This window comes from Phyllopteryx taeniolatus, chromosome 10 (genome assembly GCF_024500385.1).
Source record: "Phyllopteryx taeniolatus isolate TA_2022b chromosome 10, UOR_Ptae_1.2, whole genome shotgun sequence".
NCBI lineage: Eukaryota > Metazoa > Chordata > Actinopteri > Syngnathiformes > Syngnathidae > Phyllopteryx > Phyllopteryx taeniolatus.
The window spans coordinates 29,649,607-29,673,993 of record NC_084511.1 but is presented as its reverse complement, the minus strand read 5'-3'; the positions used below and the strand labels follow the sequence as shown (position 1 = coordinate 29,673,993).

At 46.8% G+C, this 24,387-nt stretch overlaps 2 protein-coding genes and 1 pseudogene across 9 annotated transcripts in view; all 3 read right to left on the bottom strand.

Annotated features, from left to right (window-relative positions):
* The window catches only part of LOC133485289 (protocadherin gamma-C5-like), a 294,682-nt gene that overhangs the window by 227,062 nt on the left and 43,233 nt on the right, over positions 1-24,387 (bottom strand). The window contains exons 1-2 of one of the 8 annotated variants that reach the window (XM_061788776.1): positions 18,959-21,476; positions 78-793 (exon numbers count right to left, since the gene is read on the bottom strand). The exons of 4 other annotated variants lie outside the window; for them this stretch is intronic. In XM_061788776.1, coding sequence (XP_061644760.1) covers positions 674-793; positions 18,959-21,346 — 2,508 coding nt within the window. In that variant the 5' untranslated portion in view covers positions 21,347-21,476 and the 3' untranslated portion in view covers positions 78-673. Of the gene's footprint in view, positions 1-77; positions 794-14,235; positions 14,397-18,958; positions 21,477-24,387 lie in introns of those variants that run through there. 3 more of the 8 variants (XM_061788780.1, XM_061788763.1, XM_061788772.1) reach the window with 3 other exon arrangements.
* Positions 1,344-6,249, bottom strand: LOC133485307 (protocadherin gamma-A2). The gene has a single exon (XM_061788798.1). It carries the CDS (start codon positions 5,766-5,768, stop codon positions 3,348-3,350), a length of 2,421 nt encoding a protein of 806 aa, XP_061644782.1. The 5' UTR covers positions 5,769-6,249; the 3' UTR covers positions 1,344-3,347.
* On the bottom strand, positions 7,404-9,875 carry LOC133485308 (protocadherin gamma-A4-like; annotated as a pseudogene).

Here is a 24,387-nt window from a genome sequence, read left to right as displayed (position 1 = left end):
GCTGAAACACACGTGAAGCACCGCTGCAATGTGACAATACAGTCGGAACATTAAAAAAAAAGGGGGGGGGGGGGGGGGAACATGAACATTGTGCAAATCTACTACACTTCCATGACAGATCGATAGTTGGATAGTTCGAGAGATCGATCGATCGATAGCAAGATGGCGGATCAACGAGCGGTGGCCTACATTGAGTGGAATTCACATGCAGCGATACACCCAAAAATGTCCCCCGAGTAATCTCTCATCAATATTAATAAATTCATTATTTGCAACATGAAGCCAGCAAAGGCAGTCATGATGGCGCCACAAATGCCCGGCGTTGTGTGTGTGTGTGTGTGTGTGTGTTTGTGTGCGCGCGCACACGCTGCTGAAGCCTCGTGCACATCATGATGGTGCATTATTAAGGCCGAGTCTGCACAGCAACAGCAGGCAGAGTTATTAATATTCATGTAGCCTCCACTGGAAACATTTCTTCCCAATAGGAGGACGTTTTTTTTTTTTCCTGCATAAGTTACGTGACTGCACAGGGTGACGTACAGTATGTACAGTAAGCTTTGTGTCGCAGAGATTCTGGTCAGGATGACATGAGTGGCAAACACGTTTGTCGGCACGGAACGTTCAGTGAAGAGAGGCTGCACAGATGGGAACACATTCCGGGTCAGCTGGTCTATCATATCGACTGTGTTTCGGCGACTCGCTGCGCTGGATGAGAATCATCCTGCTGTGATTTGTTTGTGACAGATGGGTGTAGGGCGCACGTGGGAGCTGAAATCATTGAAAGTGAGCTTACCTGCGGGTCCACATGGTTTCAAGTTTCATTGACGGGAGGGACACCGAAAGAAAAGAGAGAGGGGAAAAAGTTAGTCTCAAGCCCAATGATGACATTTAGTTTAAAAAGTACTGTTTTCACAGGAACGGTGAGTCCTGCTGCTACACTCCCGCCCAAAAATATTGTCTCACGACTATACATTTATGAATCCTCGTGAAAACAAACCATTTTCTCATTCCTCACATCTTTCCAGCTGGTCGACAACTTAAATGACCGCCATCTTGTTTGTACTAGTTTAGGATTGGGATCCAGAGAGTTTACAAACAAGTTGCTTTTTTTTTTTTTTTTTTTTTCTCTCCAAAGAAATCGGAGCACATGTGCGAGCAACAACATGAATACGCATGAGAACATATCTCATCGCTGCGCAGACTTTAGTCAACATGAACACCATTGACATGACACTGAATGTTCGCCATGATGAATTAGTACAAGTGGCATTCTAATAGTTGTGGCTGCACGTCTGGAAATGGTGCCTTATTGTACCTGATGGAAAAGAGTCACAGACAAATAAAAAGTTGGGTTTTTTTTTTTGTGAACAAAATCCCAATTTCATAATTTATTCAGTTGCAGATTAAAGAGGTAACAGCATCGACCTGTGTGATCAAGACAAAGCGGAAGCAAAAAGACCAAAACATGCTGTAAAAATATCATTTCAAAAAGGAAAAGAAAATAAGTATTGTCATGGTTTCTATTTTAAAAAGGAGGGGAAAAAATAAGCACACCAGGACTCTGCTAAATCTGAAATCACAAAGTGTGTCGTGCTGTTCGAGGAATGTTTTGCAGGTGTTGCTAGTCTGGCGGTCACATGACACTCACGAGATATTTCATCATAATAAATGACAGAAAAGTAGAAATGGAGGGCATACAACATGCGAGAGAAAATATTGTGGCACGGAGATCATCTCAGTGCCTTAAAGCAATGCAATAACAACAAAGTCTATTACAAGAAAAAGTAATTACAGTATTAATAGTACAGGAGTATGGGTGCATTAACAAACGCAAAACAAAGCAATTAAGATCAGTTCTTGTGCTAATTTGGCACTATTTCACTTGATTGTTTCACAAAATTATTTTCAAGGTGTATAATGCCATGCATAGATAAAGAACGAAATTTCACAGGTTAAAAATATTTTATGACGCCCATGTTATTGATTGAAATGTTTACAGTTTGGTGATCACAAACTACACTCGCCGGCAAAATATAGCCAAGTCATTATTTTGAGCTCAACACGTTTTGGATTTTCTTTTCCTTATGCGGTGGAAATAAAAAGTCTACACACCCCCGTTCAAATGCCATTTTTTGTAATAATAATTAAAAAAAAAAAAAACACCAAGATAAAGTAAACCATTTGCAATCGATCAACCATTAATGTGGTCGATAGCCTGTACAACTCAAATGAAACTGTTTTTTTTAATCTAAATTTAGAGAGAGGAAGTCAAAACAAACATCTGCGATGTGATTGCACAAGTGTGCACACCCTCTTACAATTGGCGACGGCGGGCCTGTGTTCAGAATGAACCAATCAAATTCAAACTGATGTTAAATGTGAGACAGAACACACCTGTCACACACAAGTAACTCTGATTAACCCCAAATAAGGTTTAGTTGCTCAAGTAGGCTTTTCCTGACTTTTTTTGTGTGTGTGTGTGTGTGCTTTCGAGCAGAAGCTTGGAGGTTTTGTGCTAACACTGACGACGATTTGGAACTGTTCACAATTCCCTTCACCGTGACTAAGGCCCCAGTTCCAGACGCCCCAAAGAAGGATACTGCCACCACCACCAAGCTTCACTGCAGGTATGTTGTTCTTTTGGTGATGAGCAGTGTTGTGTTTGCGCCAAATATACCTTTTGGAACGACGGCTCAAAAAAAATTCAACCTTGATTTCATCAGACTGTGATGACAAAATCTCCCAAACACGTGTGGGAAAATGTGTTCTGGCCCAATGATTCCAAGTTTGAAGCTTGTGGCCATAATTACAAAAGGTTGGCTTAGCTCTAACACAACCACAAAATCACCAAAAGCCCACCAAGCATGGAGGTGAAAGCATCAAGCTTTGAGGTTACTTTTCTGAAAGTGGAACTGGGGCCTTCGTCAAGGTGGAGGGAATTATGAACAGTTCCAAAGAGCAGTCCGTGTCGGCACAAACCCTTCAGAGGCTTCTGCTCGAAAGCAAAACAAATGTTAGAAAAAGCCTACTCGAACACCTGAACTTGATTTGAGGTTACTTTAATTCGTGACTCCCATTTAACATACATTTTAACTATAAACACAGCCGAAACCCAGTATAGGAGGGTGTGCACACTTTTGCAAGCACATCATTTTAGTCATTTATTTTTACTTCCCTCTCGAAACGATGTAATGTTCTTGATTCAATTGAGTTGTCTTGGTTATTGGTCACATAAATGGTAGTTTAGAAAGTTTAGAAATGGTTTAAAAATCACAAAAATCGAGCATTGGAACCGGGGTGTGTCAACTTTTGACATGTACTACATGTGCAATCCTTGCAGCCACTTTTCAAGTGACCACATAACAAGGATGTGAGGGGCCGGCCCGAACCTTTAAGGTAGATCTGTCTGCACTGGTGCGCCGAAGCGTGCTCTTTTGATAAGCCGCGCTCCTTTTCTTGAGCGTGTCCGTGTCCGTGTTCGAGCCGAAGCGAAAGTCGCCTCGCCACGAGCCGGTGGTCAGAAAGGGATCGTACCGATCATCCTGCAGCAATGTCCCACAGCCACTGAAATCTGTGAAACTCGGTGGGTAGTATGTCGTGGGGAAAACGGGGAGACCGGCGGCGGTGGAGCGGTACACGTAACTACGGCGACAAAGCTTAAAATAAAACACTCCGGCGATTAAAAGAATTAAGAGAAAAGAAACCGCGAACAGGGCGACAATCAAGTAGAGCCTCAAGTTATCGTTGCCCTGCGGTTCATCGGCCACCTCGAAGAGTTCTTGCAGAACGGGCAAGCCCTCGCCAATGGCGATACTAACTGTCGCGGTGGCAGACAGGGCACCCGGCCCGTTATCGGTTACCGCGATAACAATCGTTTGCTTCCGTTCATCGAGCTCCACGAAGGCTCGCGAGGTTCGAATCTCGCCTGTGTGCAAGCCCACCGTAAACAGATTGGGCTGGGTTTCTTTGATGATTCTGTAAGACAACCAGGCGTTGTGGCCCGAGTCGCCGTCTACCGCCACCACCTTGGTCACCAGGTAGCCTCTCGGCGCTTCGAGGGGCACCACGTCCTCGGCAACGAAGGCTTGCGCAGGATACAGAACCACCGGCGCGTTGTCGTTTTGGTCTTGGATAAAAACGTTGACGGTGCAGCTGGTGGCGAGCTGGGGGTCGCCCCCATCTCTCGCCTCCACCGTGATTTGGAAGTAAACCGACTGCTCGTAATCGAAGAGCCGCGACGTGAAAAGCTCTCCCGTTTCCGTGTTGATGGTAAGGAAAGAGGAAACATCTGAATTGGTTTCTTTTGAGAGTTGGTACATTAATTTCGCATTGGAACCGTCGTCCGCGTCTTGCGCTATCAGTTTCATAACAAACGTGCCGACAGGTTGATTTTCCAAGACGGTGGCGGTGTACCGGCTCTGCGTAAAAATCGGGGCGTTGTCGTTTACGTCACGAACCACGATTGATAAAACTTTGACGCTCTCGAGCGGGGGAGAGCCCGAGTCGGTGGCGGTAACAGAAATGTTATACGCCGATTGAACCTCTCGGTCGAGCGTCCCGGCTGTCACCAACATATAATAATTTTTCACTCCCGATACTATTTGAAACGGGACATTGTCGGGAACCGAGCACGTGACGTGTCCGCTATTTCCAGTGTCCATGTCATAAATATTGATGAGCGCCACCATTGTTCCCGCCGTGGAGTCTTCCGGCATGTCGGCCGACGCTGACTTGATCTCAATCACGGGTTTGTTGTCGTTGACGTCGATGACGTCGATGAGAAGTTTGCAGTGGGAGGCCTGGCCGCCTCCGTCTTTGGCTTGGACGTCCAGCTCGTGAGCACTGGCCTCCTCGTAGTCCAGGACGCCCGCCACGCGAACTTCACCGCTCAGCGGGTCGATGTGAAAAACTCCTCTGGTCTTGTCTGTCAGGTGACTGAAGGAGTATGTTATCGCTCCATACAGACTGTCATCCAAGTCCGTGGCATTCAGTTGGGCTATCAAAGTCCCCGTGACGGAGTTTTCCGGAACAGACGCTCTGTAAACCCGTTGACTGAAAACTGGCACATTATCGTTGGCGTCCAAAACACGGATGCGGATAGAAGCGGTCCCGGTTCTGGCTGGACTTCCCTTGTCAATGCCGTTGATTTTCAGCACGTGTTCGGCTCGCGCCTCTCGGTCCAGCGCCTTTTTAAGAACAAGCTCCGGATACGCATTCCCGTTTATTTGGGCACTCATTTCCAGGGCAAAATGGTCATTCGGGCTCAATTTGTATTCGCTGACGGAGTTCGTGCCCAGATCAGGGTCATGCGCACTCTCCAGCGGAAAACGTCTCCCGAGAACTGTGGACTCGACCAAATCGAGGTTGATCTCCTCTGCGGCGAACGCTGGAGTATTGTCGTTAATGTCTGCAATGTCTAAAAGCAGAGCGAAGGCTTGAAGGGGGTCCTGAAGTAAAAGCTGATTCTGGACGGTACACACGCTGCCTTGCGCGCAGAGCTCCTCTCGGTCGATCCGCTGGCGGATCAAAAGATCGCCTGACGACAGGTCCAGCTCGCACAGCTGGCTGCTTCCGTCCGCGACGACGCGGGCACGACGAGAACCCAGCTCCCCCATTTCCAGACCCAGATCCCGTGCGACGTTCCCGATGACAGAACCCGGCTGCATCTCCTCGGGGAGGACGTAACGGACCTCTCCGGACGACGCGGACAAGATCAGGCAGAAAAAGAAGAATTCCCTCCAATGTTCCAAGTTGATTCTCCGGTGCATTTTTAGAGATCGTCTCGGATGCTCACAAGCCGTCGAAAAAAACCGAGCTAAATCCTAAACATGCTCTTGAAAACGTCGAAGTGAAAATTCTGCTGCAATCCAACGCTTGCCTGCTTCTCGAGCCGAGTTACTCATGCTCTATCAGGGAAGCTGTCAGCTTGGATTCCTCTATTCCCATTTCATCTCTCTCTCTCTCTCTCTCTCTCTCCCTCCCTCTCCCTCTCCAAACACCCACGCGACTTTTTTTTCTTTTTTTCCCCTCTGCCTCCATCACACGCACACGCGCATACATACACAAGCGCACGCACCCTTCGGCTCTCACCCAATGCTCCAGTTTCTCTGACACAGTTAGAGCAGAACAAGCCATCGGGCGACTCAAATATCGGAAGAGCGTCGCCACGAGGCCGCGGCGATAATTACAAGGCAAACTGCGCTATGATTGCGCCACAGAGAGGACTTTAAGGTCAAAAAAGCCCTCAGCAGAAAGGTGAGTCTCCTCTGTCTAGAAGGTGAGAGAGAATTTTCTAAAACCAATCAAATGAAGTCAAAGAAAAAGAAAAATGCAGGAGAACGTCATTCAAATGCCGGATATAATGGGGTGAATCAAACATGATTACATGATCAAATGTTCCATTTCCAAGCCTATCATCACAGCTGGTGACGAAAGTGAATGAGTGAATCCATCCATCGTCCATTAAGCACATGTATGCATGTCTTTTTTTTTTTTTTTAATATATAATATCTATCTGCACTGCATTTGCCACCACAACATTTTACGCAAATGTAAAATATAATATGTATAATGACAATAATGGTTAAAGGCATTACGTGTCCTGTCATTACACACACACACAGTGGATATACAAAAGTCTACACACCCCTATTCAAATGCCAGGTTTGAATCGTATAAAAATGAGACCAAGTTCAATCATTTAAAAACTTTTTACACCATTAATGTGACCTATAACCTTGAAAAATCATTTGATTAAAAAAAATAATAATAAAAAATTCTTTTTTCACAATGGGAAGTAAAAAGAAGCCACCGCAATGTGGTTGCACAACTGTTCAGACCCTTTTATACAACCCCAATTCCAATGAAGTCGGGATGTTGTGTTAAACATAAGTAAAAACAGTAGACAATGATTTGCAAATCACGTTCGACCTATATTTAATTGAAAACACAATTAAAAAGACAAGATATTTATTGTTCAAACTGATCAACTTGATTGTTTTTAGTAAATAATCATGAAGTTAGAATTTGATGGCTGCAGCACGTTCCAAAAAGACTGAGAAAGTTGAGGAATGCTTATCAAACACGCGTTTTCCTGGCAGCTTTTTTCTGCTTACTAGCAGGAGCTTGAAAATGTTGTGCTAACACTGATTGCTATTTGGAACTGTTCTTAATTCCCTCCATCTTGACGAAGGCCCCAGTTACAGCTGGAAGAAATTAAAAAAAAACACAGCTCCTAAGAATGTTGTTGCCGCCACCAAGTTTCACTGTGGGGTTGGTGTTCTTTTGGTGACGAGCAGTGTTGCGTTTGCACCGACCAGTACTCATCAAGTAAAGTAAAAGTGGGCGTGTATTTTTACCTCGGGTGACACCATCAATTAGACAAAGTCAAATGGGAAGGATGATCATACCTCAGGAGAACCTTGGGCATCTCCAAACATCTCATCAAAGTCGCTGGGAATCTTCGTGAGCGTGCGGTCAGCGGGCAGCGTGTCGTCGTCGTAAGAACGCACAAAGTTGAAGTCGCTGGTCCTGGAGCCCGTCGTCAAGTAGGCGTCGTAGTCGTAGGCGCCGCGTAAAGTTCCCGCGCCGTCGACATCGGCGTAATTCGGAGGGAGATACGCGCCGGGGACGGCGACCGCTCCGTCCAACAACAGTCTGGGCTTTCTCCTGCGACAAAAGCTCCCAGCCAGGACCGCCACCATGAAGGTCAGAAAGAAGGTGGACACGGACACCAGCGCCACCAGCAGATACGAGGTGACTTTGGAATTCTTCTCCCGCTCGTCGGAAGAAACGTCCTTCAGTTCCGGCACCTCGGCCAAGTTATCGGAAAGGAGTAAATACACGGAGCAGGTGGCGGAGAGAGGGGGCTGTCCGTTATCTTTCACCGCCACCATCAGGTTCTGTTTCATGCTGTCAGATTGGCCAATGTCCCGCCGGGTCCTGATCTCGCCACTGTGGAGACCGATGGTGAAAAGTCCCGGATCCGTGGCCTTGACGATGTGATAGGACAGCCGGGCGTTCTGTCCGGAGTCGGCGTCCACCGCTATCACTTTGGACACCACGGAGCCTCCGTGCGCAGCTTTGGGGACCAGCTCGGTCATGAAGGAGTCGCCCTCCGGGGCGGGGTACAGTATCTGAGGAGAGTTGTCATTCACGTCCCATATCCACACGCTGACGCTCACGTTGCTGCTCAGCGGAGGAGAACCCTTGTCTCTGGCCACCACGTGGACTCGAAAACTCCTCAGGTCTTCGTAATCCAACGAGCAAGCGGCGCGGACGGCCCCCGTGTCTCCGTCCACCGACACGTAGGAGGACGCCGGGGCGCCGTTCACCTGCGCGCCCGCCGACAGAGAATAAACCACCGTGCCGTTCTGTCTCCGGTCGGGGTCTCGAGCGCCGACCCGACACAAAGCCGAGCCGGCTTTGTTGTTTTCGCTCACGTAGGCGCTGTAGGACTCTCGCTCGAACGCGGGCGGGTTGTCGTTGACGTCGGCGACGGACAGGTGAAGACTTTTCCGGGAGGACAGAGGAGGAGAGCCCTCGTCGCTGGCGCCGATTGTAATGTTGTAATCGGACACCAGTTCGCGGTCCAGCTGGCCGCTAGTCACCAGAGAATAATAGTTCTTGATGGAAGGAACTAAGCGGAAGGGGACGTCTTGTTGGACGGAGCAGCGCACCTGCCCGTTCTGCTCAGAGTCTCTGTCCTGCACGTGAACGATGCCCACCTCGGTGCCAGGCGGCACGTTCTCCGCCACCGCATCGGTCAGCGACTTGATCGTGATAACTGGGGCGTTGTCATTCACGTCAGTAATATCTATGATCACTTTAGCGTAGGAGGTCAGTCCCAAACCGTCTTTGGCTTTCACACGTAATTCATATGACGTGCTCGATTCATAGTCAACGGTGCCAGTTACAGTAATTGTGCCCACTTTACGATCAATGCTCAATATCTTCTTCACATCTTCTGTAACATGGCCGAAGTCATACGTCACATCTCCATTGACGCCTTGGTCAGCATCAGTCGCCCTAACATGCATCACGGTTGTACCTGGAGGAGAGTTTTCAGGCAGGCGGGCTTTATAAAGGGCCTTGGCGAACACTGGCGCGTTATCATTCGCGTCCAGCACGGTGACGTGGATGACGACGGTTCCTGACCTCTGAGGGGAGCCGCCATCGAAAGCGCTCAGGAGCAAATTCATTTCCCGTTTTTCTTCACGGTCGAGTTCTTTGTCAAGAACAAGCTCTATTGTGTTTTCACTGACAGCCAAAACGAAATGATCATTTTCTGAAGGATGTACCGCTGCACTGAATTTTGACCCACGTCCGCATCGTGCGCCTCTTCTATCACAAAACGAGCTCCTATCATGGCTGACTCCCGTATTTCCAAATCAATTAAGTCGTCATTAAAAACCGGCGCGTTATCATTTATATCTTGAATGTGCAGATGGATTCGCCGGAGCTCCAGTGGGTTCTCCAGCACGACTTCTTGTTTCAGGACACACGAAGCCTTGTCGCCACAAAGCCCTTCTCTGTCAATCCTGTCGGCCACAAGCAGCTCTCCGTTCCTCGCGTTCAGCTCACAGTACCGCGTTCTGCTCCCGTCGGCGTCGATGCGCGCTTTTCGGCTGGACAGCGCGCTCGCCTGCAGTCCGAGTTCCTCGGCCAAATTCCCGATCACCGATCCTCCTTTCATCTCCTCCGGGAGGGAAAAGCTCACGTCTCCGTGTGCGGAATGCAACACGAGGAGGAGGAGAATTAGGAGGCAGCAAAACAAAGACATGTTCCAATCCGTCGCGGACGCCTTCCTCACGGCCCGTCGAGGAAAATGTGCTGCACAAAATCACGAACATGTACGCATAACGTCAGTGCACTCCAAATGGGGGGGGGGAAAAAAAAAAATGCGTTCAACAATTTCAAGGCTGGTCTATTGCGCCACCGTGAGCATAGTTTGGTGCAAACAAGACGTTATAGCTTTGAAAACCAAATTCTTCACAGTCACGCTAAACTTGTGTTGCACCCAAGGAGTTTAACGTTAAAGTAATTCATAAAAGGTGTGAGGTATTTTTTGTTTTTTTTTTCCCCAGTAGGATTTAGTGTAACAAATGCAGTAGTTGCAATTTGATAATGAAGCAACGCATTAAAGTTATCTTGTCGAACAAGTTTTGGAATTCACGAGCCAAATAAAACAATTTTTGGTGCTATCACTGGAGCCCAAAAAAATGAAAAATATTACGGTAATTCATTTCTCTTAATAGCGAAGAACGCATTGATGTAAACATAATACTTTATAGGTTCATCACGTGACATTGATGTTTTCACGTCAATTGACAAACTGACACACCGCACAACCCGAACTCAATCATCTGGAAATCTGCTTCAAATACTGGTTTGGTTGTTGTGATCTGATGACCATATCGATTGGATAACACAACCACAAATGATTGCCGTTTGAAGATTCGTCTCGGCAGATTTATCGCTTCGAAAAAAAAATTAAAAAAAAAATGAGGAACTTCCCCAGAACATCGAATTTGTTAACGGAGATCAGCAATGCAAGAACAGCAAATAAATCCAAAATAAGATGAACAACGACTGCACGGAAGTAGTTTTTTTTAGGAGGACAATCAAATCAAGATTCGAACACCAGTGATCAGTTTTTCCGACAGTCATCAGAAAGTACAAAAAGTGAACTCTGACTGAGATTTGCGACCCATGAGAAAATATCACTTGGGGACCTGCATGCCACTTGAACGCTGCAAATGGAAAATATTTGTTTTGTTTTTTTCCCCCTCGGGCCCCTATCAGGTGTGGGGCCTTCAAATCATCATCATCATCACATTTGTCCCCCTTCTTGCACCCCGGATTCGAAACGGACAAAAAGACAAATTGACTGCTGTTGTCTTTTCTGGCTTGGCTGAATGAATATTGTTGGTCAAGAGGGACTCAGCGAATGTCTCTCTGCAACTTATCTTTTGAACAAAAGTTTGCGAGCAGAAATACGAAGGGCTCACCATGCAAAATGTTCAAACCTGTTGAAATAGATCTAAGACCGAAAAGATAATTTGTGCATTTTCTCTAACTATCACCAATAATATTAGACGACGACCCCTGTAGCTGTCATTTAAGATTTTTTTTTTTTTTTTTCATAATTAAATTTCCGCGCGGAGCAGTGGCAAAAAGCTTCCGCCACATGGCGATCGAGCGAACACGTTTGCGGCCAGGCCAAAGCATCAAACTGGCCTTTTTGGGGCCAAATCACGCACGTTCTCAAAGCTGTCCCGTCCGATCTGTCGGGGCGAGCCTGAGGTCACGTGCAAACAATTGGTGAAAGGACAAAAGAGGAACAGAACACAAGGGCAAATTATAGCGAAGGTTGCTGTGAAAGAAGCTTGAGCTATTGCACCGTATGCTAACAAGCACAAGGGCGCCACATCTTGAACTGGTAACACGCCAATATAGCAAACGGAGGCCAACGACATGCTAAAATCAGATGACATACAAAAGACTGATTGATATTAGAGAGCGCCCTGTAGGAACTTTCAATTTATTGAAGACTGGATGAATGATATCAAACCTAAAGTGAAGAATATTGTGGCAAATACATTTCCCGTGAGAGCCCTGCATGTGTCAATCATCAACGACAATAAAACCTGATATAACTTTGTCACAATATATACTAATTGACTATTGCATACTGATTATGCTCAAAATATGGATTTTTGAGCAATGTCAATTCTACTAACTGGTGTAAAAATCAAAAGTATGACGTGTCCATGAAAAGCTAGGAAATGAAATGTACGCGTGCCAAAATGCAACACGTATGTTGGGGTCAGACGATGCACTCATGTTCATGTTGGGAAGAAAACCAAATTGGTGGATTAAAACATTTGTGCTGACCACATGGGGGGGAAGTGATCAATCTTATGAGTTGAAGATTGACAACACGTAAAGTCAGAAAGCAATCTTGAAAGAAGTCTGCCATTCAGCCACAAACAACTGGGTAAGAATCCAGCGACACACCATCAAGGATGAAGACTTTTGGGAAACCATCAATTAGACAAAGTCAAATGGGAAGGATGATCATACCTCAGGAGAACCTTCAGCATCTCCAAACATCTCATCGAAGTCGGCGGGACTCTTCGCGGGCAGCGTGTCGTCGTCGTAAGAACGCACAAAGTTGAAGTCGCTGGTCCTGGAGCCCGTCGTCAAGTAGGCGTCGTAGTCGTAGGCGCCGCGTAAGGTTCCCGCGCCGTCGACATCGGCGTAATTCGGAGGGAGATACGCGCCGGGGACGGCGACCGCTCCGTCCAACAACAGTCTGGGCTTTCTCCTGCGACAAAAGCTCAAAGCCAGGACCGCCACCATGAAGGTCAGAAAGAAGGTGGACACGGACACCAGCGCCACCAGCAGATACGAGGTGACTTTGGAATTCTTCTCCCGCTCGTCGTAGGAAACGTCCTTCAGTTCCGGCACCTCGGCCAAGTTATCGGAAAGCAGTAAATACACGGAGCAGGTGGCGGAGAGAGGGGGCTGTCCGTTATCTTTCACCGCCACCATCAGGTTCTGTTTCATGCTGTCAGATTGGCCAATGTCCCGCCGGGTCCTGATCTCGCCACTGTGGAGACCGATGGTGAAAAGTCCCGGATCCGTGGCCTTGACGATATGGTAGGACAGCCGGGCGTTCTGTCCGGAGTCGGCGTCCACCGCTATCACTTTGGACACCACGGAGCCTCCGTGCGCAGCTTTGGGGACCAGCTCGGTCATGAAGGAGTCGCCCTCCGGGGCGGGGTACAGTATCTGAGGAGAGTTGTCATTCACGTCCCATATCCACACGCTGACGCTCACGTTGCTGCTCAGCGGAGGAGAACCCTTGTCTCTGGCCACCACGTGGACTCGAAAACTCCTCAGGTCTTCGTAATCCAACGAGCAAGCGGCGCGGACGGCCCCCGTGTCTCCGTCCACCGACACGTAGGAGGACGCCGGGGCGCCGTTCACCTGCGCGCCCGCCGACAGAGAATAAACCACCGTGCCGTTCTGTCTCCGGTCGGGGTCTCGAGCGCCGACCCGACACAAAGCCGAGCCGGCTTTGTTGTTTTCGCTCACGTAGGCGCTGTAGGACTCCCGCTCGAACGCGGGCGGGTTGTCGTTGACGTCGGCGACGGACAGGTGAAGACTTTTCCGGGAGGACAGAGGAGGAGAGCCCTCGTCGCTGGCGCCGATTGTAATGTTGTAATCGGACACCAGTTCGCGGTCCAGCTGGCCGCTAGTCACCAGAGAATAATAGTTCTTGATGGAAGGAACTAAGCGGAAGGGGACGTCTTGTTGGACGGAGCAGCGCACCTGCCCGTTCTGCTCAGAGTCTCTGTCCTGCACGTGAACGATGCCCACCTCGGTGCCAGGCGGCACGTTCTCCGCCACCGCATCGGTCAGCGACTTGATCGTGATAACTGGGGCGTTGTCATTCACATCTGTGATGTCAATCATTACTTTACAATGTGATGAAAGTCCATAACCGTCTTTAGCATCGACCCGCATTTCATATTTGGAATTACTCTCGAAGTCAAGTGACCCGATTACTTTCATCTCACCCGTCTTGCTGTCAATGGAGAACACTTTCTTCGCTTTTTCTGCAATGCGACTAAAATCATATGTAACTTCTCCATTGATGCCATCGTCTGCATCCGTTGCGCTCACGGTGACGACGACAGTTTCCAGCGGTGAGTTTTCAGGCAGGCTGGCCTTGTACACATCGTGACCGAACACTGGGGCGTTATCATTCGCATCCAGCACCGTGACGTGCACCAGGGTCGTTCCTGATCTTTCGGGAGTGCCTCCATCGCTGGCACTGAGCACCACACTTAAATCATTTTCTGTCTCACGGTCAAACTCTTTGTCCAACACCAATTCAAGACTCTTTGATCCATCCGAATTCTCTCCAACTGATAAAACGAAATGCGCATTGTTTTGTAAGAAATATTGTTGAACAGCATTTTGGCCGACGTCGGCGTCATCCGCTTCGTTCACGCGATATCGAGTTCCTTTGACGGTGGATTCGCTGATTTCAAGCTTGATTTCATCCTTTGGGAAGACGGGCGGATTGTCATTTACATCTTGGACGAGGACCGTAATGCGATGGAGCTCAAGCGGGTTTTCTAACACCAATTCGTATTTCAGCATACAAGTCAGCGTCTCTCCGCACAGCTCCTCTCTGTCAATCCTCTCCCGGATGACAAAATTACCCGTCTTGACGTCAATGTCGCAGTAATGCACATCCTCATTAATAGTGTCGATACGGGCCTTACGAGAGATCAACGCCCGTCCTTCGAGTCCGAGGTCCTTGGCAATATTCCCAACAATGGATCCGGGTCTCATCTCCTCCGCCAAGGCAAAGCTGAGCTCTGCAACGGTGGTGTCGGCCCAAAGAACAAAGCCGGAGAAAAAGACCAGGAATAGATGAGCTCGGCGATCCATTTCTCACTCGGAAAAATCAGCACTATTCATTTGTTTTCGTAGCTCGGATTGAAAAAGGGCATAGCACACGCACAAACAAACACACGCACCTTCAGATAAGCGCGTGTAGCTCCCGAAACAAAAGCCGGTCTGGTTCGTAATGGTTGAAATGCGCCTCCTCGAGTACGGTGGGAAAAGGAAAAAAAATAATATTCAACAGCCTCCTATCGACAAGTATAGAGCGACATCGTGAGTCTATTTGGAATATTGCACGTACATGTACGCGCCTGTAAATTGCAGCCATTTGCCACACTGTGTATTAAAAATATGTTTTCCGTGGAACGGGTCGCAGATAAATAGCAGTGAGGCAAATCAGCACCATGGACAGTGTTGATGTTGACGCAACTTGGCCGTTTTCTTTTCGTATTTTTTCCGAAATGTGCAATTTCCATGAAACATTTAACACGTTGCAAGGTTAAGGAGTTGTTGGTGCATTACATGTCTTCTCCTAAACACTGAACACTGAATGAAAAACATGCTCACCGGCTATAAAAAAAATAAAAAATAAAATAAAAAAAAAGAACACATCGCTGTGTATTTCCAACAAAGCGAGCTCCGCCTTTCTACCGGCCATATCCAAAATGCTTAAACAAATGCTACTAATGAACACACGGTAACAAGGTCAACTGTTTGACAAAAACAATAAATCAACAATATTGATGCTAAACTGTTGTAACTAAAGATTGAGGCAAATATTTTCTTTAGAGCTTTTCGAGTGGGGAAATATCACATTGTAGTAGTGGAAAGCGGGTTCTTCGGCAGAAAGAGAAGAGGAAAACACAGAGCCGAGAACTGAATGTGGGGACTATGACAGGAAAATCTCGGGAGTTGGTTGACATGATGGTTAGGAGAAAGGTTGATATATTGTGTGTCCAGGAGACCAGGTGGAAAGGCAGTAAGGCGAGAAGTTTAGGGGCAGGGTTGAAATTATTTTACCATGGTGGAGATGGGAAGAGAAATGGAGTCGGGGTTATTTTAAAAGAAGAGTTGGCTAAGGATGTCTTGGAGGTGAAAAGAGTATCAGATCGAGTGATGAGGCTGAAACTTGAAATTGAGGGTGTTATGTGGAATGTGATTAGTGGCTATGCCCCACAGGTGGGATGTGACCGAGAGGTGAAAGAGAAATTCTGGAAGGAGCTAGATGATGTAGTTCTGAGCATCCCAGACAGAGAGAGAGTGTCGTAATTGGTGCAGATTGTCATGGATATGTTGGTGAAGGTAATAGGGGTGATGAAGAAGTGATGGGTAAGTACGGCATCCAGGAAAGGAACTTGGAGGGACAGATGGTGGTAGACTTTGCAACAGGGATGCAAATGGCTGTAGTGAACACTTTTTTCCAGAAGAGGCACGAATATAGGGTGAGGTAGATTACACGCAGGTGGAATACATTTTGTGCGGACGATATAATCTGAAGGAGGTTACCAACTGTAAGGTAGTGGTAGGGGAGAGTGTGGCTAGACAGCATAGGATGGTGGTGTGTAAGATGACTCTGGTGGTGGGGAGGAAGATTAGGAAGACAAAGGCAGAGAAGAGAACCATGTGGTGGAAGTTGAGACAGGACGAGTGTTGTACAGCTTTTCGGGAAGAGGTGAGACAGGCTCTCGGTGGACGGGAGGAGCTCCCAGAAGACTGGACCACTGCAGCCAAGGTGATCAGAGAAGCAGGCAGGAGAGTACTTGGTGTATATTCTGGCAGGAAAGGAGAGAAGGAGACTTGGTGGTGGAACCCCACAGTACAGGAAATCATACAAGGAAAAAGGTTAGCTCAGAAGAAGTGGGACACTGAGAGGACCGAGGAGAGGCGAAAGGAATACAGTGAGATGCGACATTGGGCAAAGGTAGAGGTGGCAAAGCCCAAACAAGAGGCATATGATGACATGTATGGCAGGTGGGACACTAAAGAAGGAGAAAAGGATCTATACAGGCTGGCCAGACAGAGGGATAGAGATGGAAAGGATGTGCAGCAGGTTAGGGTGATTAAGCACAGAGATGGAAATGTGTTGACTGGTGCCAGCAGTGTGCTAGCTAGATGGAAAGAATAATACGAGGAGTTGACGAATGAGGAAAATGAGAGAGAAGGGAGAGTAGAAGAGGCAAGTGTGGTGGACCAGGAAGTGGCAATGATTAGTAAGGGGGGACTTAGAAAGGCATTAAAGAGGATGAAAAATGGAAAGGCTGTTGGTCCTGATGACATTCCTGTGGAGTTTTGGAAGCATGTAGGAGAGGTGGCTGTGGGGTTTTTGACCAGCTTCTTCATCAATAGAATTCTAGTGCGTGAGAAGATGCCTGAGGAATGGAGGAAAAGTGTACTGGTGCCCATTTTTAAGAACAAAGGTGATGTGCAGAGCTGTGGGAACTATAGATGAATAAAGTTGATGAGCCACACAATGAAGTTATGGGAAAGAGTAGTGGAGGCTCGACTCAGGAGAGAAGTGAGTATTTGCGAGCAACAGTATGGTTTCATGCCTAGAAAGAGTACCACAGATGCATTGTCTGCCTTGAGGATGTTGATGGTAAAGTACAGAGAAGGTCAGAAGGAGCTACATTGTGTCTTTGTAGATCAAGAGAAAGCCTATGACAGAGTACACAGAGAGGAACTGTGGTACTGCATGCGGACGTCTGGAGTGTCAGAGAAGTATGTTAGAATAATACAGGACGTGTACGAGGGAGGGCAGCAGAACAGCGGTGAGGTGTGACAGACGAATTTAAGGTGGACGTAGGACTGCATCAGGGATCAGCCCTGAGCCCCTTCCTTTTTGCAGTGGTGATGGATAGGCTGACAGATGAGGTTAGACTGGAATCCCTGTGGACCATGATGTTTGCAGATGACATTGTGATCTGCAGTGAAAGCAGGGAGCAGGTGGAGGAACAGTTAGAAAGATGGAGGCATGCACGGGAAAGCAAAGGAATGAAGATTAGCTGAAGTAAAACAGAATATATGTGCATGAACGAGAGGGGTGGTGGGGGAAGAGTGAGGCTACAGGGAGAAGAGATAGCAAGGGTGGAGGACTTTAAATACTTGCGGTCAACCGTAAAGAGCAATGGTGAGTGTGGTCAGGAAGTGAAGAAATGGGTCCAAGCAGGTTGGAACGGGTGGAGGAACGTGTCAGCAGGTGTGTAATGTGACAGAAGAGTCTCTGCTAGGATGGACGGCAAAGTTTATAAAACAGTGGTGAGGCCAGCCATGATGTATGGATTAGAGACAGTGGCACTGAAGAGACGACAGGAAGCAGAGCTGGAGGTGGCGGAAATGAAGAGGTTGAGCTTTGCTCTCGCAGGGAACAGGTTGGATAAAATTAGAAATGAGCTCATCAGAGGGACAGCCAAGGTTCGATGTTTTGGAGACAAAGTTAGAGAGAGCAGACTTCGATGGTTTGGACACGTCCAGAGGAGAAATAGTGCGTATATTGGTAGAAGGATGATGAGGATGGAGCTGCCAGGCAAGAGAGCTAGAGGAAGACCAAAGAGAAGGTTGATGGATGTCGTGAGGGAAGACATGAGGGCAGTTGGTGTTCGAGAGGAGGATGCAGGAGATAGGCTCTCATGGAAAAGGATGACGCGCTGTGGCGACCCCTAACGGGACAAGCCAAAAGGAAAAGAAGAAGAAGAAGAAGAAGAAGAAGTAACTATACATAAAAAGTAGAATACAGAAGAGCATTTCTTTTTCAAATGTATTCATTTGTTTGTCTTAAAGACAAGACACGCTCACAATTGAAGTAAAGGCATCAGGCTTTTCCTGAGAGTGCTCACAACGGGCGTAGTTTTATCAAATCGAGCATTCCAAAAATATATTTCACAAATAAACAAACAGCATCTTCCAAAAAAAAATAAAAAAAATAAATCATTCAAAAAAATAATTGATTTATGAATTGTCGATCATTGGGTTGACGATGTGGCTCGTGCGTGCGTCAATCACAGTCATCAATGTCAAAAGCACATTCGCAGCGTGTCGCCTGATTCAGGTGAACTCAACAACTCGTACTGAGCAAATGATGAAGCACAGTTGCTGTACGATACAGCGAGTGGTGCACGACTCCAGCTTCCAATTGAGATTAGTCACATCCCACCATTATTATTATTATTTATTTATTTATTTATTTTTTACAGTAACTTACGAGCAACATTTTTGCCAGTGGGTTACTGTAAAAAGTAATGTCTAACTGTGCATTTAGCATACGCAATGAGTCAAATGTATCAACTGCAACACCAACAACAACAGATCAATTCAGGGAATGCATCTCCACTGTGAAAACTATGTTCAATTTCAAAACATAGCAAAGCTGAATGACGCCAACGCTATTCAGATGCAAAAGAAAATATTGAACGACAGTACCCAATGGGAATTACATTCAAATACTTTTCCTAGCGACAAATATGATGATTCACCACGTGGCGAATGTTCTTCTCGAACGATGATTTAATTTTCGGATACGTCGGCACAAGGCTCCTACCTCAAGAGGGTCGAAAGAATCGCGAAGCTCGTCATCGAAGTCGCCGGGACTCTTCGCGGGCAGCGTGTCGTCGTCGTAAGAACGCACAAAGTTGAAGTCGCTGGTCCTGGAGCCCGTCGTCAAGTAGGCGTCGTAGTCGTAGGCGCCGCGTAAGGTTCCCGCGCCGTCGACATCGGCGTAATTAGGAGGGAGATACGCGCCGGGGACGGCGACCGCTCCGTCCAACAACAGTCTGGGCTTTCTCCTGCGACAAAAGCTCCCAGCCAGGACCGCCACCATGAAGGTCAGAAAGAAGGTGGACACGGACACCAGCGCCACCAGCAGATACGAGGTGACTTTGGAATTCTTCTCCCGCTCGTCGTAGGAAACGTCCTTCAGTTCCGGCACCTCGGCCAAGTTATCGGAAAGGAGTAAATACACGGAGCAGGTGGCGGAGAGAGGGGGCTGTCCGTTATCTTTCACCGCCACCATCAGGTTCTGTTTCATGCTGTCAGATTGGCCAATGTCCCGCCGGGTCCTGATCTCTCCACTGTGGAGACCGATGGTGAAAAGTCCCGGATCCGTGGCCTTGACGATGTGGTAGGACAGCCGGGCGTTCTGTCCGGAGTCGCCGTCCACCGCTATCACTTTGGACACCACGGAGCCTCCGTGCGCAGCTTTGGGGACCAGCTCGGTCATGAAGGAGTCGCCCTCCGGGGCGGGGTACAGTATCTGAGGAGAGTTGTCATTCACGTCCCATATCCACACGCTGACGCTCACGTTGCTGCTCAGCGGAGGAGAACCCTTGTCTCTGGCCACCACGTGGACTCGAAAACTCCTCAGGTCTTCGTAATCCAACGAGCAAGCGGCGCGGACGGCCCCCGTGTCTCCGTCCACCGACACGTAGGAGGACGCCGGGGCGCCGTTCACCTGCGCGCCCGCCGACAGAGAATAAACCACCGTGCCGTTCTGTCTCCGGTCGGGGTCTCGAGCGCCGACCCGACACAAAGCCGAGCCGGCTTTGTTGTTTTCGCTCACGTAGGCGCTGTAGGACTCCCGCTCGAACGCGGGCGGGTTGTCGTTGACGTCGGCGACGGACAGGTGAAGACTTTTCCGGGAGGACAGAGGAGGAGAGCCCTCGTCGCTGGCGCCGATTGTAATGTTGTAATCGGACACCAGTTCGCGGTCCAGCTGGCCGCTAGTCACCAGAGAATAATAGTTCTTGATGGAAGGAACTAAGCGGAAGGGGACGTCTTGTTGGACGGAGCAGCGGACCTGCCCGTTCTGCTCAGAGTCTCTGTCCTGCACGTGAACGATGCCCACCTCGGTGCCAGGCGGCACGTTCTCCGCCACCGCATCGGTCAGCGACTTGATATTGATAACTGGGGCGTTGTCATTCACATCTGTGATGTCAATGATTAAAGTTGAATAAGAAACTAAGCCAAGACCATCTTTAGCGCTGATTTGCATTTCGTAAGACGATACTTTCTCATAATCAACGACACCAACCACTTTGACGTCACCAGTTTTGGGGTGCAAAGCAAAGACCCGCTTACTATCATCATCAGAAACGTGTAACGCATATGTGATTTCGCTATTTATTCCTTCGTCTGCATCACTCGCGCTCACTGTGATCACCAAAGTATCAACAGGAGAATTTTCTGCCAGACTTGATTCATAGACCGCCTGACTAAATACGGGCGCGTTATCATTCGCGTCCAAAACGGTGACGTGGATGACGACTGTTCCTGATCTCTGAGGGGAGCCGCCATCATTGGCGGTCAGCAAGAGCATCATGTCTGTTTTGTCTTCTCTGTCCAATTCTTTGTCTAAGACCAATTCACAGGACTTTCGCCCACCTGGTTTTGTATTTACATTTAACTTAAAATGATCATTCTGTTGCAAAGTGTAGCTTTGAACAGCATTTTCTCCAATGTCTGCATCGTGTGCTTCTCCGAGAAGAAAACGTGCACCCTTATCCGCTGATTCTTGGATTTCAAATTTGAGTGAATCTTCAATAAAATGTGGTGAATTATCATTAATGTCGACAACACGGATATTAACACGGTGCAGTTCCATTGGGTTTTCCAGGACAAGTTCCTGCTTTAAAACACACGATGCCTTTTTGCCACAAAGATCTTCCCTGTCGATCCTTTCCTGAACAACCAAGTCGCCAGTGTTGAGGTTGATGCCGCAGTGTTGGACGTTGTCGTCTTCCCCATCGATGCGCGCTTTACGAGCAGATAACTGGCCCAAATTTAGTCCCAAATCCTTGGCGATATTCCCGATTGCAGATCCACGTTTCATCTCCTCTGGGATGGAGTAGCTGACGTCTCCGTTGGCGGGGTGGAGGAAAAGGAAAAGAAAAACGAGGCCGCGGCGGAAAGGCCAAAATCTTTTGTTCTCCATTGCACCACAAAAAGATGAATCAACAGAAAAGCAGCAAGATAAATATGATCTCCCCGGATATCCACAGATTTTTTACACCGGAGCCACGCAGCGTCTCGACCAGAGCGACACAAGAATTAAATCCGGTTTGTGTGCGGGCACAAATGGGTGTGAAATTCCAGAACGTTTGTTCATGGGAGCATACTGACATCTAGAGTGCATTTCTTGCAATAACATCCCGTTGAGGATTGTTTTCAGAAACAAAGTTGTAAAATCATTACAATCTTACTGCGGAACTGATTTTGCATCGCGGCTCAGCTCATTTACCAAAATGGCTTTTTCAAAACTGCGTCTTGGAATTCAAGGATAATATTATCAAGACCTGTAGATCACTTGAAAATACTATTGATAAATAGTGACATGTCTTGTAACTTAAAAAAAGCGAGTTTAGCGGAAAAGGTTCAAGTATCAGGGGACAACAGCATGGACATAATTTCAGAACCATGGACAGAGGTGAAAGCAGCGACCAATAAAAGAGCCGCAAAGGGTGGAAAATTTCAGACTTTCTGAACCAGTTGACCGCCTGAACTGCTCATCCTCCAAACTGGTACCACACCGTGTCGACATTTTCGATATCAATCGCAAACAAAGGTTTCCCTCCGAGGGAAAGGAACTGGAACAAACTCCAAATGTCTTGATACATTTCCAAAAGGTTTTACGACACAACTTTCTGCAAATACTTTTCGGTATAAATCGAACACAACAAGAAGCTTCATGGAGATTTTCCTTTTTCACGTGAGCTGATATGCACACGTGTGTGCAAAGTACACATCAATGGGCCGAAATAAAATTTTCCGGAATGGTCTGTTCGAAACAAAGATATACTGTAGCAACACCATGGGACACATTTCTAAGAGAGGATTGCAAGAAAATACACAACTGGAGAAGAGTGATGTTTGTTTGTTTGTTTGTTTGTTTACAATGCCACCCATCCAATGTCTATACTTTTAAAAAAATAATAATAATAATTCTCACATTCCCCACGCCAAATTAGAATTATGTTGATGTGGCCAATACGCAGTCGTATGACATTCTTGTGCACTGCTGCTGTGTTATTTTTTTTTATTTTGTATTTTTTTTTTGCTAAAGTGAATTTACAAGTCTAGTGATCTAAAACAGCTGCAACAAAATGACATCATCCAAACAAATGTAAGGACAGTCCAGAAAGAAAGTAATGAACATCTATCAGTATGGAAAGGGTTACAAACGCTTGAGGATTCCACTGAACCAGAAGAGCCATGATCCTCACATGGACAAAAAAAAAATGGAACAGTGGTGAACCTTCCCAGGAGTGGCCGGCCTACAAAGATTACCCCAAGAGAACAAGAATGACTCATCCAGGAGGCCACAAAGGAACTCAGGACAACGAGGAGAGAACTGCAGGCCTCCTTTGCCTCAGTTAAGGTCAGTGTTCAGGACACAACAATAAGGAAGACTGCAGGGCAAAAATGGCATCCATGGCAGAGTTCCCAAGCCAAAACCACTGCAAACCAAAAACAACAAAGCTTCAGCTTACTTTTGCAAAAAAAAAAAAAAAAAAAAACATTGAATGATTCCCAAGATTTTCGGGAGGAAGTTATATGGACAGAGGAGATGAAAGTTCAACTTTTGGGAAGATGTGTGTCTCGTTAGAGCACAGCATTTCAGAAAAAAAGAACATTCTACCAAGACTCAAACGTGGTGGTCGTGTGACGGTCTTGGGCTGCTTTGCTCCTTCAGGACCTGGACAACTTGCTGTGATGAATGGAACCATGAATTCTGCTCATTCACAGAAAATCCTGAAGGAGATTGTTCAGCCATTAGTTTGTTCAGACATGCCGTTCGTTTCGTTTTGCATAAAGGGATTCAAGAGCTAAAAAAAGAGTTAGGTGCTTGGTGATTAACCATATTTCATCAAACCGCAACAGTTTGGGTCGACTTGTCCACCAGCATATTGTCATTGCCGTTGTAATGTGCGGTGTGCATGCTAACGCAATGTTAACATTGTAACTGTGTGGAGATGACGCACAGTAAGTGTGGCCCTTTAATGAGTTGCTTTATATGAACTAAATGATTTCGATTTTGTTGTGGTTTTTTTTTCTGTTGGGAGTTTTGTCGAGGAGTTCATGAGTGCGTCAGAGAGCCACAAACCCACGCAAGCACGCAAGATGGCCAAACAAACCCTCCGACTTGGTTCGTCAAGACGAGACTTCATATTAATCGCGCAAGTGAGAGGAACAGCCGCCGAAGATGGACGTGGGGACATTTCTGCCAGAGTGTTGGGAGACAATAAACTCTCAATTCAAGTCTGACATTTTGTATTTTGCTCGTCACAGTTTTTGTTGTGGTTGTGGTATATGTGTTATGCTTCATTTTGGGTTTTGAAAAATCGAATTCGATAGTTACGGACCGATCTAACGTAACGACCATATCGAAACTAAACCATTTAACAAGGATGGGGTTAGTTAAAAAGAATTACCTGGAAACTAGAAAAAAAGAAATATAGAGGTACAATGAGAAAAAAAGCTGAAAATTAGTTGGTTTTGTTACCTCCCAATACTGTATTGTCATACGTTGGATACATTAGAATGTTTTAACCAGCATGAAATGATAATGAGAAAGATTTGGGTGTATAAAAATTCTAAGTAGGGCCACACGATTATAGCCAAAATAATAATCAGGATTCTATTGATCAATGTCGTAATCATGATTATTAGTCACAAGTATTCCTCATGTATTCTTCGGGAAAAATCTTCATTTTTATTGTACTACTTTCCAACGATCAATATGTAACAGTGTTTAGTTCAAAATGATTCTTCAAATAAGAATACATGGTAGATAATACAAAAAAATTAACCCCCGCCCCCCCACTCCCCAATTCTGTTTTACCAAAGGCGAACTGAAGAAAATGTGCTATTACAAAGTGCAGTCATGAATTGCAACTTAATGGACGCAAATATAGTTAATGCAAAACATTAGGCTGTAAGCACAGACTTTTTGTTGGAAAATCCCCGTCGTCAATA

Coding starts and splice junctions, on each gene's coding strand:
- LOC133485307 (XM_061788798.1), bottom strand. CDS start 5,768: ATGCACCGGAGAATCAACTTGGAACATTGGAGGGAATTCTTCTTTTTC.